At 32.6% G+C, this 19,535-nt stretch overlaps 1 protein-coding gene across 8 annotated transcripts in view; it reads left to right on the forward strand.

The window, feature by feature from the left end:
- CEP170 (centrosomal protein 170) overlaps nt 1-19,535 on the forward strand; it is a 181,978-nt gene that overhangs the window by 140,659 nt on the left and 21,784 nt on the right. For 7 of the 8 annotated variants that reach the window (XM_074222880.1, XM_074222884.1, XM_074222879.1 and 4 more), the window contains 2 exons: nt 1,148-2,989; nt 12,608-12,842. In XM_074222880.1, coding sequence (XP_074078981.1) covers nt 1,148-2,989; nt 12,608-12,842 — 2,077 coding nt within the window. The remainder of the gene's footprint in view (nt 1-1,147; nt 2,990-12,607; nt 12,843-19,535) is intronic. The other variant, XM_074222885.1, reaches the window with a different exon arrangement.

Here is a 19,535-nt window from a genome sequence, read left to right on the forward strand (position 1 = left end):
ACTCTTTGATTAAGTATCATATAAAGAGACAGGCAGAACAAATAGTATAGACAATAAAAACCTTAGTTAAGAGGGAGAGACCACTGTGGACTACAGAAAATTTTTTCTTTAAATAGTAGAAATGTTACTCTATGCTATTTAAATACTGAAATCTTACAATTCCAGAGAAAAAAATTCTTTGATCTAGTTGAATCCCTCCCCCTTAATAACATGCCCATCCCCAATGATGTTCTCTTCTTATAGACTCGAGATGCACTTTGTACAGCAGAAAATTTTGCAAAATATCACTTTTCCCCATGCTACCCTATGATAAACTGGAAGTGAAACTTCTGAAACCTTTTCAGTAGAGTAGAGCAAAAAAAGTGTTTTTTGTTCACACATAAGAGCAAATTAATATACATGCATTTCTGTCCTATCAGGATTTTACTTTATTTCCTATATTAAAACTGTTTATGCATCTCAAAACTTGCATGTTTTTGTTGAGAATATTATTCATCCAAGATCATGTAACCTAGAAAAAGGGCAGTTCTAAGAGTACTAGATCCAAAGTTTTGATCCCCTACATTCATTCATTCATTCTTTCTTTCTTTCTTTCTTTCTTTCTTTCTTTCTTTCTTTCTTTCTTTCTTTCTTTCTTTCTTTCTTTCTTTCTTTCTTTCTTTCTTTCTTTCTTTCTTTCTTTCTTTCTTTCTTTCTTTCTTTCTTGCAATGGGATTAAGTGACTTGCCCAAGGTTACACAGCAATTATTAAGTGTCTGAGGTCAGATTTGAACTCAGGTCCTCCTTACTCTATCTACTGTGCCACCCAGCTGCTCCCCCTATATTATTTTTTTTTAGTTTTTTTGCAAGGCAAATGGGGTTAAGTGGCTTTCCCAGCGCCACACAGCTAGGTAATTATTAAGTGTCTGAGACCAGATTTGAACCCAGGTACTCCTGACTCCAAGGCCGGTGCTTTATCCACTATGCCACCTAGCCGCCCCTACCCTATATTATTTCTATAGCAGAAAGTTGCCTCTCCTTATGTGCTTTAAAAACCTTTTTCATGTTATATTTGCCAGTAATTTACTACTTTATCTTATGTATAATGATTTCTTGCTGTGGCATATTCTTCTATCCTTAAGTTTGTAGTTTTATTTTTAATTTATAGATACAGACATCAGTGAGTCTGGAATTTCTGTGAGAAGCACTGGATCAACCACTTCCTTGACTAGCCAGGGGGAGAGAAAAAGAAGAACCCTTCCTCAGCTTCCAACTGAAGACAAGTCTCTTGAAAGTAGCCGAGCAAAGATCCTGCCTTTACGGTCAGAGATAGGTGAGAAGCAAGACACAGAACTTCAAGAGAAGGAAGCCCAAACACAAGCATCTCCAAAAGAGCGGCACGATGCTGATAGAGTACTAGGGAAAATGAACAGGAATTTGAATGGTCAGACTCTGAAAAGTGTTGGAGACACCAAATCCCTATTTCATTTGAATACTTGTGCTTCTGGGAAAGAGAAAAGTGAGACTGACAGAGAAGCCTCCTTGGTAAAGCAAGCATTGGCCAAAATTCAAGAACAGGAGCAAAAGGACCAGACACAGTGGACACCCACTAAATTAGCTTCTTCAAAGCATGCTCCAGGTCAAGGAGAGAAGGGTAAGGAGGAACTTCTTAGGGGGCCACATGCATTAGAAAAAACCCTGGGCCAATCAACAAATAAAGAGGAAAGAGTGGTACAAAGTGAAGGGAAGAGAAGAAAGACTGAAGAAATTCTAAAAAGTCAATCTTGCAAAGGACCAGGCGGAGATAAGAAGGAATCTGCAAAGTCCTTAGTGAGACAGGGAAGCTTTACTATTGAAAAACCAAGCACAAATATACCAATAGAACTAATTCCTCACATCAATAAACAAACTGCATCCACTCCCCCTTCTTTTGCACTAACATCTGTAAGCAGCAGACTAAGAGAGAGAAGTGATTCTGTAGATACTGATTCTAGTATGGACACAACTCTCATTTTAAAAGATACTGAAGCAGTAATGGCTTTTCTTGAAGCTAAGTTACGAGATGAGAACAAAACTGATGAAGGTCCAGATACTCCAAGTTATAATCGAGATAATTCTATTTCACCTGAATCAGACGTGGATACAGCTAGTACAATCAGTTTGGTTACTGGAGACACAGAAAGGAAAACAACCCAAAAACGAAGGAGTTTAACTAGCCTTTACAAAGATAGGTGTTCCACAAGTTCTCCTTCCAAAGATGTTGTAAAAGCATCATCTTCAAGTGCTAGAGAAAAAATTGAAAAGAAAACAAAAGGTCGTTCCACTGATATTGGATCAAGAGCAGAAGGTCGTAAACTTGTTCAAACAAGTGGAAGAATAAGACAGCCTTCAGTCGATTTGACAGATGATGATCAAACGTCTAGTGTACCTCATTCTGCTATTTCTGATATTATGTCATCTGATCAAGAAACTTACTCTAACAAATCTCATGGAAGGGCTCCATTTACCACAACCGATGAACATGCACATTCCAAACTAGATGGCTCCAAAGTAACTAAATCTAAGACCTCTCCTGTTGCAGCTGGTTCATCTAGTAAATCAACCACTCTTCCGAGACCACGGCCTACCAGAACTTCTCTCTTGCGAAGAGCACGACTTGGTGAAGCTTCAGACAGTGAACTTGCTGATGCTGACAAAGCATCAGTTGCTTCTGAGGTGTCCACTACCAGTTCTACATCAAAACCTCCAACAGGAAGACGAAATATTTCAAGAATTGATTTATTGGCTCAACCTCGTAGAACAAGACTTGGTTCATTATCAGCCCGTAGTGACTCTGAAGCAACTATATCTAGAAGTAGTGCCTCTTCACGTACTCAAGAATCCATTGTTAGAAGTGGTGCAAGATTGAACCCATCTGATAAATTTTCTCCTAGAATTAGAGCTAATAGTATTTCTCGACTCTCGGACTCCAAAATCAGAAGTATGGCTTCAACACATAGCTCTCCCTCAGGTAAATTTCATCCAATCTTTTTACAGTGTATACCTTTTTTTTTAATTCTTCCATGTGTTCATTTCCCATTAAGAAAGTTATATGCTTTGCCTTTTTAAACCGTTTTCTAAATAGATCAAGTCATACAGAGTTTTTTATCTTGTATTTTGACATTATATTGCTTTGTTAAGTTCAGTAAACTGTAATTCAATACATTCTTCTTATCCAAAAGAAGAAATTGAGGCCCAGAAAACAGATACTTCTTTTTTATTAGCTAGTTTTAAAAGTTATTTGCTAGTTCAGTAATCCTTTTGAATTTATTTTAGGGAATCTACTCAAAAGTTATAAGGTAAGGGAGGTGGACTTGGCTTGCCCCCTCAAAATAAATTATAAATGATTTATCAAAATCATAAGTTAACTGATTTGTAGTATTAAAAATAATGATTTTACTTTAGAATTTCCACATAGCTTATCAATCCAAAATGAATATGATTTCTTTTGAAATCTGTAACTGAATAATGTATATTTTATTCAAATGGATGACTTTAATTATGTACAGAAATGTTTAGATCTATTTTTTCTTTCATATATTATAAAATAAAGCATCATTCTTATGTTTCATTCTTATTTTAATGTTATCATTCTTATGGATGGGACAGGTGAAAGTTTATCCATATGTGTCTAAACAATGTACTTGAGTGGCACTTCCTTGTCATCCCAGGACTAGTTTCTGAAGAAGATATTTTCCAGGTAACATAAAAAGGGAGCTGGAAAGTGTGGAAGGGATGCAGAAAACAATACTGTGAGGTGGAATAGTTTGGAGACAGAGTTGATTTGTGAATGACAATAATCTCCATTTTTTTTTTGATCCTGTAAGGTGCTTCTCCCCCCAAAAAACAAGTAACTTCATCACTAGGAAAGTGGTGACTTCCTTCCATGTGATTGATATACTTTCCTAGATAAATTACTTAGTCTTTTTCTTTGTATCCACAGCTGACACTGCCAACAGCTTTAAACAAGATAGGACTGTGATATAATGTGACTATTTTGTGGGTGGTTTCTGCATGTGGTTGCAATTATTTTGTGTACTTCAGGAGGTGAAGTAAGGGGAAAGATTAATCATTATTACATTGTTACAATTATGTATCTATAAAGATTAACTGTCACTGGATAAGAATTTGAATATAGAAGGAATGAAACTAATTAGCAGTCCAAAAACACCACCAAATGTTACTTTTAGTCTTTACTTCTTTCCCCCTTTTTCCTTTTCTTACTTCTCTACACAAGGGCTTTTTGTAATTATTGAAAGGTAATTGTGTCAACAGTGGTCAGTGAAGGGGGCGGCTAGGTGGCACTGTGGATAGAGCTCCGACCCGACCCCGGAGTCAAAAGGACCTGCATTCAAATATGACTCAGACACTTAACAATTACCTAGCTTTGTGGCCTTGGTTAACTCACTTAACCCCAACTTTGCCTTGCGCAAAACAAAACAAACAAAAACAGTGGACAGTGATACCAGCAGCCTCTACAGGAAGTGATAGTCATTGTTACTGGGGGGTTTTTCAACCAGCCCAGTGTTCTTTTTTCCTTCATATCTTAAACACTGATTGAAACCTGCTTTATGGACTTTAAAACTTAAATTCTAACTTATTTTGTGGGGACATATCCAATAGCTTTGCCCCTTTGATTCCTGACACTTTGGCTTAGAAAGAACCACCATATTTCAGCAACATATTAAATGTGTATATTTCATTTTGCTATTTTCCTACCCTGTTTACAATCTTCCCATTTTAGTTTTTCATTTAGTAGAACCCTATACAGCTCTATTATGTATCTCACAAAGAGAAGTCGTTTTTTTCAAATCGCTTTAATTGGCAGACTGTTCTTCAAAGATCTCAGTATTTGTATTGCATTTGAATGTTTATAGGAACTAATTAGGAAATCAGCTATGATTTCAAAAGTAGGTATATGTCAGAGTCATATCTTATATATTCTACTATTCTTTATCTCTGATGATTATATTGTTCATTTCCTGCAGCTTTGTACACTATTGAATAATGCAAAATTTTATCAATTTTCAGATTCTTTAGTCATCCTCAAGTCTAATATCAAAACATAACATTAGACAAAATCATAGAAGTTTTGTTTTGGAAAAGTACTTAGATTATATCCAGTTCAAAATCTTCATTATAAAGCTGAAAAAACGTGACACCTGGAGAGGTCATATACCTTAAAGCCAAGAGCTAGAGGACAAACTTAGGTGCCTTCACTCCCCAGGTCTATACTCTACTCCTCTAATGTTATTTAATGGTAATATCATTGGTTTTCTGTATATGACACCTTTCAGAAGACAGTTTCCAAAAAATACTAAATGAATTCTTCAGGTTTGCAAATTCATCAAATACAAATAGACTTAATGTTATTTCTTTTACTTTTATATCTTTTGACTCCAAGATCTTGTCCATTGGTCTACAGAATTGTACCTAGAGCTACATTTTGACTCTGAGAAAAGGAAATTATTGATGTTGTGTATAATTTAGAAGGCATTTACCTGGTTATAAACTTTCTAGTGATAGAGTACATACTAAAGTAGTTCTCTTACCTTTCTTGAAGATGATAGAAATGAAATCTTTAAAACCTATGACATGTCTACATTTGATGATTGTATTTCCTTAAGTAATAAGGGAAAAAGCAAAGTTTCTTGGCTTTTAGAAAAGAACAATAAAGTTTTATTCAAATCAGTGTGACATCAAAAAAGCTAATAAAGTAGATCTGAAAAACAGAGTACCCAAGGATGTTACAGACTTGCATATATTTATTGAATTGCTTAAGTCTTAAGATCAGTAATTGGATTATTATTATTTCACTGATCTTTATCTGCGTGAGTAGGAAAAGGAAAATTCTGACCACTTAGATGTCTTCATTTCTTTGTCAGTATTTATTAGATACTTGCTATTAAAAATCCATACAATGATCCTTGGATTTCAAATAATAGTGATTCACTAGCTTGACTTTTTTTTATAAATTGAATATCATTACAAAATTGCTAAAACTTGTTCTTTTACTTAAACTTAGCAAATAGCTTTTTCATAGATTCTATATTTCTATATTTCTTTTATAGTGATGGCTAGTATTATATATAAAAGCACAGAGATAAAATAAAGTTATTAATTAAATTGTTAATTATTAATTTATTAAGTAGTAGGTTTTGATTTTCCTAAAAGGGTAATGATTTAGCAATAGCACAATAAGCTATTATAGAAATAACATTTTAAGATTTAAATGTTAACTGTTTTATGCTAATATTGTATAGTGTAGAGACTTTAAAAACATTTTTGGATTATTTTTCAGTTTAAATGCTATTGTAGATAACCACATATATTGTGTGAAGCATATGCATTTTGTCACTAAAACTCTGAGATCAATTGTAAAGGATTTTTATTACTACAGTAGTGTATAGAGCATACATGTTTATACATTTATACAATTGGTAAGTAAGAATTCATGTTAAGACCAAAGAATTATTAATTACAAAAGAAATAAAAATATCTTCTGATACAATACATAAGTCTATAATGTTAATAACAGTTTCTTGCTCATATTCTTTAGCTATGGCTGATTCTAAGTTTATCTATTGAATATTACAGTATGTATGATGAAAAAAATGTCATTCCCTCAATATTCCAAAACTAAGAATAAACTACAGATAAACTACCAAGAATAAATTATGCAGTAAATCTGTGGTATCTAGTACTTTAGTAAACAGAAAATTTTTAGAAACTAGCATTTCTTGTCTTTTTAATGTAAATATTTCATCTAAAAATCCTATGATGCCACTGAAATTCAAATGCAGTAAGTTTTTAAAGGAAGTCCATCAAAAATCCAAAGTTATTATTAACTCATTGTTTTAAATAAATACAGCAAATTTTAAGGAGAGGAAATGAACTCTTTTTCTTAAATTTCATAAGGAGAAATCTTATATTTATTACATATAATCATTATTTCCAAAATTTTGTTCTCTAACAAACATACATTAAGCTCTAAGCATTGTGCTAGGTCCTGGGTGCAAAGGCAAGAACGACATACGGCCTGTCTTCAAGGAACTTATTATATTGGGGGAGATAGCATGGACACATAAAAGCATATATAAAATAAATTCAAGTTGTTTTGTGGGGTGAAAACCCAAGAAGTGAAGAGAATCAGGAAAGACCTTACTTATATGGGAAGTGGTGGCATTTGAGCTGAATTTTAAAGGGGACTAAAGATTCTAAGAGATGGAAGTGAGAAGAGAATATTACAGACAGAATCTGTTATAGCAAAGACTGTAGCCTTTGCAAAAGAATGGAGACGGGAAAACAATGTTATATATGTAATTAAAATCAAGAAGACTAGTTTAGTAGAATTTAGTTTGTGTGAACATTGTTACTGTTGAGTTTTTTCAGTCGTATTGATTCTTCCTGACCCCATTTGAAGTTTTCTTGGCAAAGATGCTGCAGTGATTTCCCATTTACGTCTTCAATTTACAGATAAAGAAACTGACAAACAGGGTGAAGTGACTTAGCCAAGGTTACATAGCTAGTAGGTGTCTGAAGCCAGTCTTGAACTCAGGAAGATGGGTCTTCCTGACTCCAGGCCCTGCGCTCTCTCCACTGCCACCTTGCTGCCCCTTGTAAAAGGTAGTGGGTGATGTGTAATCAGAATAAAAAAAGAGACAATACTTGGAACCAGGTTGAGAAGGACATTTAGTACCGAACCAAAGAGTTTGGATTTATCCTAGAAGAAACAGGAATTTCCTGGAACTTTTTGAGCAGAGAAGTATTCTGAGACTTTTATATTTTAGAATTTTATGAAGAATAGGTTAGAGGCAAGCTAAAGAGATGAAGCAGGGAAAACAGTTTGAAAGCTATTGCAGTTGACGAGATCTGCAACAGAGTAGTGGTGGTGTGAAAGGAATAGATGGAAGAGACACTAAAATCAATAAGACTTGACTACCAATTCTATGTACAAAGGGAGGGTGAGTCACCTGAGTAACTGCTAAGGAATGTGATACCTTTAAATTGAAGCCTAATGGATTTTAGTGAATTGTTTTATCATATTTGGTGATGAAAAGTCCTAGTTCAGATAAGAGAACAATGTTGAATATGGAATCTGAAATTCGCCTTCATAGAGATGATAAATGATCTCTTTAGGAGCTTACAAAGTTAACTAGAGAAAGAATAGAGTAAGAGTAGAAAGGAGGACCCAAAGCAGAACCTTGGGTTACAAACTCCAGTCTCCTTAATATTTCTTTGAATGCCTTTGCAGTAATTTTCAGTGGTAGAGTATTAAAAATATTGTGACTTTTCATGTTTTTCCCCTAAACAGAATGCCCCCAATATACCTACTATATAGTTGCCAAATTTTCAGTGAAAATTAGACCTATAAAGCAGCTAAATGGTTCAGTGGATAAAGTGTTGGGTCTGGAGTCAAGAAGTCCTGAATTCAAATTTGACCTCAGAGACTTCCTAGTTACTTAACATTGGACAAGTCACTTGACTTGTCTTTGCCTTAATGCATTGTAGAAGGAAATGGCAACTCTCCAGTATCTTTGCCAAGAAAACCCTACAAGGTCACAAAGACTCAGACACAACTGAACAACAGTAAAAGTTTTTTTTTCCATTAAATTGAGTCATTTTTCAACATTTTTCTTCATTTTACAAATTTGTTAACAATGTTAAAAGAGAATGAAATTTTTTCAAATACTAGCCTCAAATTCTATTTGTAAAATTTATGTGACATTTATATACTTCTTTTATGAGAGGAATTTTGCTCAAATTTAAGCTTTTTTCTAAATAAAAAAGTTATATATTCTAGTCATAAATTTCTAAAAGTAAGTTATACTAAAATTTAGGAACAGATGATTGATCTCACCTATCAGTCAACAAGTATTTATTAAATACCTACCTTGTATAAGACACTGAGGTAGCTCAAAGGATACAAACCAAAGGTAAAGCAATCCCTCCCCTCAAGGACTGTGGTTCTCTTAAGGAAAGCATCATGGACTATAACTTTTTGGTAATGCATACAAAATTGACATTGGGTAATTTGGGACAGAAGAACATAATCTGCTTTAGAGGATATGAGTCTAGAAAAAATAGTGACAGGGATTTCAAAAGATGAAAAAGAAGAGTGAATGTATTCTAGGAACAGGGACAGGAGGGAATGGAGAGGAAAGAGGCATAGTGATGGGTAATGGAGTGCCTTTATGGAGGACTAGTAGGAAGGCTTATGTAGCTACTAAGCCACAATGTGTATTAAGGGGTGAAAATATCTAATAAGACTGGAAAGTTGGAGTGGTCATATTCTAAAGAATTTTAATTGCCAAATAAAGAAGTTTATATGATAACCACTGAATGATATAGTCAAATACACTTTTTTTGTTTTTGTTTTTTTGCAAGGCATTGGGGTTTAAGTAATTTGCCCCAGATCACACAGCTAGGTAATTATTAAGTGTCTGAGGTCAGATTTGAATTCAGGTCTTCCTGTTTCCAGGACTGGTACTCTACTGCACCCCTAAATATACTTTAAAAAATCATTTTGGCAATTGTATGAAAGTTGGTTGAAGATGGACAACTGTTGTAATAGTTAGATCATTTGTGATAAGAACCAAAACCAGGGTGATACTTTATGCATAGAGAGAACAGATAGTTTGATATCCAGTTGAATATGTATGTCAGATGAGAGTAAGAATATTAAATATAGGGCATTTAGTATTAGTTATTTAGTAATTTCTTTAATTACCCTGTTATTTTATTGTTTATTGTTTTTTTGCAAGGCAAATGGTGTTAAGCCCAAGGTCACACAGCTAGGTAATTATTATTACGTGTCTGAGTTAGGATTTGTACTCAGGTCCTCCTGAATCCGGGGCTGATGCTCTATCTACTGTACCACCTAACCACCCCTACCCTGTTATTTTAAATGTATTTAATTATTTGCTCTTTTCTCATTTCAGGTTTTAAAAACTGATGACATTTGTTTCAAAGCCTTTCTTAGTAAATCATTCTTAATGTAGACTTTTAAAAATCTTTCATTTTCTCACAATCTTAATTTATTATATTCTATATAATGATTTCCCCTTTTTTTGAAATATGCATTTATCAATAGGTTTTCTCTTTTGATTTCTATTCCCTCTATCAATTCTTAAGAATAAGGATTAGTTTCTTAGTATCTAAAGACAACAGGTTTCTATATGCAAAGAATACATAAAGGACCTGAGGAAGACAGCATGGTACAATGGAAAGAAATTTGACTGGATTCAGATCTCGTCTCTGATATTAATTTGTGTGACCTTTGGACAAATAGGTCTCAGTTTCCTCTACATGATATTCCAGGTCTAGACTCAGGAACAAAGAAACTTCTTGAATTCCCAATATGAGAACTCTCCCTATATATTTGCAAACTATATAACCCATCCATGATTGAGCAGAAAATTCATTAGTCTTATAGAGGCTAAATGACTTTGCTAGGATCACATACCTAGCAGCTAAAGCAGGATTTAAATAAAGGTCTTCCTGACTCCAGACTACCACTCTATTTTAGTAATAAAATGTCTCAATAGTTATATAACATTCTGTAAGTTACTCTTAAAGAGGAAAGAAGTATAAACAATAGACAAAGTGCAAAAGAGAAATTCCAGGGAGAGTGGTATGAAAAGTATAAGACATCAGCAATTATTCATGAAACCTATGAACTCTTCAAAAAAGGTTTTAAATTGATAAAATGTAAGTGATAGCACAGGAAACCAATTATATGCAAATAAAACTATTTTTTCCTCACCAAAGTTCATAGATCCCCTGATACCTATCCACAGATAGCTTTAGACCTCATGTTAAGAAAATACTGACCTAGAGAAAATGAAGAAGTCTTAATTGAAAAGATAGTACTTGAATTAAGTCTTTAAGGAAAAAAGGAACTTCAACTGAAGGAGATGAAATTGAGACCCTTCCTTATGCATATGGAAGGATAGCATGCATGAAGATGAAAAAGAATAGAAATAAAGAGAATCCTAGTTTGACTGGATTATAGTAGTAGTCCTTAAATGCCAGGATTAATAATTTCTATTTTATTTGATAGATAGTACAAAACTTCTAAAGATTTTTTATTTGAACAGTGATGGGATCAGAACAGTATATCATGGAATTTACTTGGAAAGCAATGTGAAGGATCAATTGAGTTATCTATTATGGGACTGTTATAGTCCATGTGAAAAGTGACCAGACTCAGAACTTGGTTAGTTAAGAGAAAAGAGAAAGTAAGTCAGCCCAAATGAGTGGACTTTGGCATAACACTGAATTCAGGTTTACATTTCTTCAGAGAATTTACATAAAAATAAGGTAGATATGAAGATATCATACCACCCTCAAATATTTTCTCCAACTCACCCCTCACTCTTCTTCCTCTCAAAGATAAAATAAAACAGTTAACCTTGGAGAAAAGGAAGGACTAGAGGAATTCCAAAATTAATGCTATAGTAGAACTAAAAACAAATCAAAAAAAAAAACAAACCACAGGGTTCTACTTGTAGTAGGACAATCAGAATATACTTCAGGTAGATGAATGCTACTAATCCTTACTACTATGAAATCCATAAAATCATAGAGATCATTTAGATTTAAAACTCTATTTTAGGCTTCTCATTTAATAACTCCATAATCTGAGAAAAGAAGCTGCTATGTCAATGGATACTAATTGTCTTCTCTGTTCTTCATTTCTCATAAACTGCCCCTAAATTTGATTCTCATATTAAGAGGAGTAATGTGTCTTTATATTAATTGGGATTCTGGTTTTTCAGGTACTTCAGCAGTCCCTGTTTTCCAAATGGGTAGCTAACCTTAAAAATAAGAAAATGACTACCACTTTCTTTGTACTCTGACCCATCCATAGTATCTTGTCTCTTAAAAGTCAGTGATTGTGTAAACGTACTGTGCCTGAGTTCTGTTCTTTGTAGGTTTTATGCTATTATCTATTTTCATCATGATTTCTGTGTCAAAACAGCATATTTGAATGAAAAATCTTTTTTACCATTATTGTTGTATTATTTACCTTGTTAAAAGATTTATTTCAACCTTAGCATTACAGGATGTTGAGTGATGGAGGTAATGTTTTTCTGCCATAATTGCATAATTTCCACTGCCAGAATTACACACATTTGTATGTGGGGAAAAGAGGGCTATTATTATCATCTCCATGTTGGAAGTCCTTGTAGCATGTTGAAATCTTCTCCCCATCTCTTTTGTCATCATTTTTATATCCATATTTTAAGTCAAATGAGAAAAAGTATTTTATAATCAAATCATACAGCCTGACTACTTAATTTTTTATCAGTAGAGCTTGCTTATTCATTATCAGTGGAATTTTTCATCTGAATGTCTATTCACCACCCTCCAAAAGCTGTCTTTTAATTATTGTTGATTGTTTTTCATTTACAGCATTGTAATTTCTTTATCTTTAAGAGGTAATAGAAATATGATTTTTGTGAGGTATGTGAATAATTATTATTGAATAGTTGTGTTGTGTTTTCTGTCATGGTGTTTTTGAAGTAATGTAATTTCCTTTAAATGATAACATAATAATTCTTTTTTAATGATTAAACAAATTTAGTAAATTCAAGATGGAGGCGCTTTCCTACTGATTATGCTTCCACCTCAGAAGATGAATTTGGATCAAACCGTAATTCCCCTAAACATACCCGTCTGCGTACTTCTCCAGCCCTGAAAACCTCTCGAATGCCGAGCACTGGCGCAGCCACACACACTAGCTCCTCTTTCAAGCATCGAATAAAAGAGCAGGAAGACTACATTCGAGACTGGACTGCTCACCGAGAAGAAATAGCCAGGTTGGTTTTAATGAAATATCATCAAAAGTTAAAATTTCAGATCCATCTTTATAACTTAAAACACAAATATTCTGTTATCTGGTAATTATTGAAAGAAGTAGTAGTTTATGAGAAATGAAGAACAGAGAAGATAGTATCCAATGATATAGCAGCTTCTTTTCTGAGATTAGGGAGTTATAATCATGAAAAGCCTAATTATTGAAAGAACTTAGTTTTGTTGATAATTTTATTTTCCGTTTAGTTTTTTTAAAGCTGGGGTTGTTAATAAATGACTGAATTAATTAATTATGCCTTTCCAACCATTTCTGAAATTTGTTCTGATGATGGTTAGTGAAAAAAATAGCATTGAGAGCAATGGAAAGAAGAATCAGAAATTGTGTACTTAAACCAGTGATTAACTTAAATGAGAAAGTATAGAGGTAGGTAGCATTATCACTGTGGAATATTTTTCAGCTTAATACATTTTCAGAAATAATGATAGGAGTTCAGTATCTATAATGAATTCATTATTCTGTTGTCGGAAACCTCATCAAAATGTACTGATTTTGACCAGTAAGAGGTTTCATTAGTTTATTAAATAAAGAGAAAATTGATGTCAACAACATAATATTCTACAATATTTTCCAAGTATAATGTTAAATTCATGGATTTTATGGTCATTTAAGTATTTAAGAAAGGAAACACTCAAACAAAATTGTAATAATGTACATCAGTATTAAGTTTTAGAAATTGTTAAAGATCTTTAATCTTAAATGTATTGATTTTCAATGTGACCTAAATACCTTATGCTATGGTAAAATTATTTTTTTTTACTTTTAATTCTTCTAGGTTCAGGGTTTTGTTTCTATTTGGAAATAACAGTCTGTCCAATACTTGATATATACAAAAAGTTCAAAGATTATTTACCCTAACATCTTAGAATTAGTTATTTGACTCAACCTTTTTCCCAGGGCACAAATATCCTCTGCAACATCCCTGACAAGATAATAGCAATCTAGTCTTTTATCTCTTCTAGTGATAAGAAATTTATCACTTTAAAAAGTAGATCAGTCTATGTTTCATTTGATTTGTTAAAAATGCCTTTCTTATTGAGCAAGAATCTGCCTCCTTGTGTCCATTTGCTGCTTCTAGTTCTGCCCTCTAGGGTCTCACAAAATAAGTCTCCTCTTATTTTCCCATGAAAGCCTTTGATATATGTGAAGATGTTCAAACCTTCAAAGGAAAGGTATTTTCAAGAGGATAGAAGGATGGATATTAAAAAATATAATTAGCAAAATTTCTTGACTGTAAATTGTAACATTTAAATTTTTATAATATTGACTGGCTTTTTTATTTTAATTAAAATGGAATTTGGTAGTTGTCCAGAAGTTGAGTCTTTTTTAATGCTTGTTATTTGATGTAATTTGTTTTCTTTTTTGTTTGTTTTTTTGCAAGGCATTGGGGTTAAGTGACTTGCCCAAGGTCACACAGCTAGGTAATTATTAAATGTCTGAGGTCAGATTTGAACTCAGGTACTCCTGACTCCAGAGCCAGTGCTCTATTTACTGCACCACTTAACCACCCCAGTAATTTATTTTCTTTAAAAAAAAAAGTATGTGTGCTGGATCCAGGGGAATGATGAAAGAACATGGAAAGTGGATAGAGCACTAGATTAGAATCAGGAAGATCTTATTTTTAAATCTTATGTCAGATAACTTACTAATTGTGTAGCCTTTGGCAAGTCACTCAGCCTATCTGTGCCTTATTTTCCTTATCTGGAAATGGGAGAGTTTGATTCTGTAGCCTCTAAAGTTACTTTTTGCCACATATCTGTGATCATCAAATTAACATGATATTGAAATAAAGCCATTTAACTAAATATATTAATTATTGCTATTTAAATTAGTTATTGGTCAGCAATGTTAAAAATCTTTGATTGCAATATGTGTAGATCCTGAAGATGTACTGAACAACTTTGTCAAAGAAAACAATACCAAAAAAGCAGTAATAAGTCACTAGATAATGATCCAAAGAAGAATTATTTTCATATGATAATAAAATTGTCAGTTGCATTAAAAATGAGGAATAACTTTTAATCCTTCAGAGTAGGTACCACTATCACAAGCAAAGCCTAACAGGCTATTTTTATTATGTGCCCTTTAATGGCCAGTAAATAGCTAGAGGCAAGTCAAATAAATGATTCAATTGGGGGAGGGGGAATAATCTAGTGTCATGGAACTTCAGTACAGAATAGATATCTGAGGAATTATTGAAATAAGACCCAAATTTTTATGATTCACATAATGTGTTGGTGGTAAAACCAAAAGTAAAGTAATTTACTGTGAAAAATTATCCTTTCACTTGAATTAACATATGATATACAGGTACATTATGTCCTTGACATTTCCTTGATATTAGCAACCCTTCCAAAAATAGAAAATGAATCAGTCCAATATAAATTCATCTTAACTACTGGTGTTCACAACAACCTTTTCTAAATTTTCACACTTCTATCCTTTTAATAATATGTACTAGAATTTTTCAAGGACTCAAATTTAAGACTACTAAGAGATTTGTTAGAAAATATAAGCAAATCCATTCCATTAAGGAGCTTATAATGTAGTTGCAGAGACAAAATTAGCATTAGAAACTATAAGAAACAGTAAAGTTGTATGCTACAGGATCTAAAATGCTTTGGGAAAGGATGCTTAGTCCTGGAGTAGTCAGGGAAAGCTTTACAAAGGAGATGGAGCTTAAGCACTCAAATTTGGCTAAGTTCTGGATAGGTTAAAAAGGACAAAAAGAAAAAAACCTCAACAATTCTAGTTTCAGAGAATATTATCCAAAGCAGGAATATAAAGTTGATCAATGGAAAAGATGACTTTAATTAGAACAGAAATTTTATTTTGGGAAATTCATTCATATAGAATAGTCAGATTTGTAGATGTGACCTTGAGAGTCAAGGAGGAAGTATTCATTCTTGATAAATTTAGAAATAGAAAGTTGTTTGAGACATTTGAATGAGTGTATAGTCAGTACTGTAGGTAAATTTGAGGTAAATTTTTCTGGAGACAGAATTCTTTAAGTATTGAAGGGAGCAAAGTATTTCTGGAGAGATCAGGAAGAATATCTTAGTAAAGACACTGTATTTCAGGAGAAGGGAATGTCTGGCCTGAGGGTCATATATAAGCCCCGCAATATCATTTGTCTTGCACTGTCCTAGCAACTGCAGGAAGGACTTGAAATTCAATACATCTAAAGCTTTCTAGGGGTTAATTAAATGTTTGAATAACCAAATGACTCTTGACAGAAAAAAAGGTTCCCTACCCCTGCTCTGTGAAGTAAGTGTATAAAATGTTGAGTATCTCTATGTATCACTATGAAAGAATCATTGAATGTCAGTGAGCTTAGTTTCCTATCTCTATGAAATAGGAATGGTAATAGTATCTGTTGCTATAGTATCTACCTTAGCATTGTTGTGAGACTTAAAATAGAAAATGTCTATTAACTACTTTTCAAATCTTAAAACAGTGCCCTAAATTTTAAGTTGTTTTTACTAAGCTTTATTTAAAGTTGTAGCAATAGAATAGAGGCAGAAGAGATTGATACTAGAGGTATTATGAATTAGGCTTAAAGTCAATAGGTCAAGGCTTCAGTGGGTTGCAATATGAAACAGAGGTGTCACTTTAATGTGGCCTGTTAAATAGAATTTAAACTTTTTTAAGCATTAGGCTATAAATGTGGCTAATATAAAATATTGTTGGGTTCTAAAAATTTTGCTTCATTTATATACTTTTAATGTCTCTTAGATTGTAATCAAAATTATTACATGTTCTGTTGTCAAACGAAGTAGTTTGACTGTTACCTATATATTCATTTGAACAGCCATATTTTTGGGGTTTTTTTGTGTATTCCATTTCTTTTCATAAAATTGTTTTCTCTTTCCCTGCCCCTATTCCTTTTACTTTTACCCTTTTTTCTATGCCTTCTTTATACACTTTTTGTACAAAACTAAACTAACTCCCCTGAATATGTTTTGAGGAAGGGGGAGTGTGGAATATGGAAGAGAAATGGAAAGAAATATGAGCTATAGTTATAGAACTTCTTAAAAGACCACAGAATAGTTTCTCATTTTAAGATTGGGGGGGTGGTAGACATCTTTAGTTTTTATCTTCTATTGTCTAGTATTTAGTTAAAAGATTGAGAGTTTGATTTGTTGCCCCTTTAAGACTTGACTTTTGTATATTTATTAAACCAATTCATTTGTTATCATATAAATAGCTCTTATTTTTTTTTTGAGGCAATAGTTAAGTGACTTGCCAAGGTCACACAGCTAAGTATTAAGTGTGGTGTCTGAGACCAGATTTGAACTCAGATCCCCCTGACTCCAGGGCTGGTGCTCTATCCACTGTGCCACCTAGCAGCCCCAGCCCTTATTTTTATCTAACAGTTTTCCTTTCTTTTGATGATATTAGAGAATGCTTCTTTCATAGAAGTGACTTGTATATGTAATTTCCTCTGGGATGCCACAAGCAAAGGAATCTTAAATTATAATGCAAATAGAAAGGATAAGCCAGACAAAAAACTGCTTGATATAAAATCACTGAGCAATATAAATTAACAGTATAAAATCTATAGAAAGAATCCTAGCAATTTACAAAATCATTAGCATAGGTCATGAATATATAAAATATGTTACATATGAAACAAACCAAGTTTAATATGCTACCATCTTTAAGGCTCTGGGTTACCAAGAGTGTGCCACCAATACATCATTTTCCTTTGATCATTTATTCTTTAAAAGTCATATAACAATAATAATTTTAAATGCTTCAGTTTACTTAAAGCCATTCCTTTCAACTGAAATTCAGCAAGTATTAAGTGTCTAATATTCAACTCACTGTACTAGACAAAGACTTTTTTTTTAATAACCCTCAAAGTATCAGGAAAACATAATTTAAATTTTTGTACATATTTAACAAACAAAAAAAATCTGCTTTAATATTGTTACCTTTTTTAAATTGCTTCCATATTACAGAATTGTTACGACTTCCATAGTCACTTTGTTTTAAAGCATTAAATATTTTTTAAATGAATTTTTAGGTTCATGTAGGGAGCACAGTGGATAGAATACAAGGTATGGAATCAGGACAACTTGAGTTCAACTCTATTCTCATACATTTTCTAACACTATAATCCTGAGAAAATTATTTAACTTCTCCCTTTGTTTCCTCATCTGTAAAATGAGGCTAAACAATAGCAGTAGTTGTGAGGATCAGATGAGACAATTATGAAGTACTTAGCCCAAAGTTTGACAAATAATAATTATATGAATGTTAGTTACTATAATCATTATTTTTATTATTAGAAAAATATTTTCAAGTGGTAACTTTTAACTTGAAGTATTCAGGTAAAATTCATTTGTGTATATTTGTAGTCTAAATGAATGCAGTTATATATATATTTATGATTGACCATTTTTTCTTTGTATACTAAGGAATTCTTTTTTAGAGATGTTAATGAAAAAATAATTATTTTTGTATGCTTTTGAATTCTTAATAATTTTTTAAATTAACAAAAATAAAAATATTTGTTCTCTCCCTTCCAATATTTCCATGTTCCGTCCCCCCCCCCCCAACTTTGAGAAAGAAAAAAAAGACCTTGTGATAAAAATGCATAGTCAAGCAAAACAAATTCTTGCACTGGCTGTATCCCAAAAGTACATCTCAGTCTGTTACCTGAGTCCACTACTGTTCTGTCAGGGGCATCTTTCAGAGTTGTTGATTTTTCCAGGTTTTTATATAAGTTTTTCTAGTTCTGTTTACTTCTCTCTTCATCAGTTTTTTAAAATCTCTACAGGATTATCTGAAAGTATCACCTTCATAATTTCTTGTAGCCTAGTAATATTTTCATTTCATTCATATAACATTAACAGCTATTCCCCAGTTGATATCTTCTTTGTTTCCAGTTCTTTACTACCACAAAAAGAAGTATTATAAATATTTATGTATGTATGAGAATTTTTCCTTCCTCTTTTTATCTCTTTAGATGTGGACCTAGTAGTGATCTCACTAGTCAAAGGAAATTTAGTAAATTTTGGGGATCTAGTTCCAAATTACTTTCCAGAATTACTAGACCATTTCCCAATACCTCATCATTCAAAAGTGCATTTAATGTGCCAATTTTCTCACAGCCCCTCCAATACTTTTAGTTTTTATAAATTAATTTATTATTACCTTGATTAGCATTAGATTCATAAGAATTATCTTGCAAAATTCTGCATAGAAAACTTTAAAGGAAAAATTAGACTTTAAATAAAATAATGCTTATCTGTTGATTATCTTCTTAATTGTTTTACCTCAGGAAATTGAAAGAACAAGAATATAATAAATTAGGTAATGGAAATTATTAAAGTAGGAAAATACTATGGTATCAGTAATTAACAAGTTCCAAATTACTTTCATAATTCACATTGTCTATAAAGTCTTGACTTTTTCATGTGGAATTGATTTTGAGTATTAATAATTTTTTAAAATCATTGATAGCTATTAAATATCAGGTGCAGGTATTATTACCCTGGAATCTAAACTTTTTTTAATATTTTGATAACTGTATTTCAACATAATTAGCTTTCTTTCTAATCCTGTGCATTTCATTTCATATACCAGACTTTAAGGCACCTATGCCACACACAAGAAAGGTCTGATAACCCCA

The sequence above is a fragment of the Macrotis lagotis genome, chromosome 2 (genome assembly GCF_037893015.1).
Source record: "Macrotis lagotis isolate mMagLag1 chromosome 2, bilby.v1.9.chrom.fasta, whole genome shotgun sequence".
Lineage (NCBI taxonomy): Eukaryota > Metazoa > Chordata > Mammalia > Peramelemorphia > Peramelidae > Macrotis > Macrotis lagotis.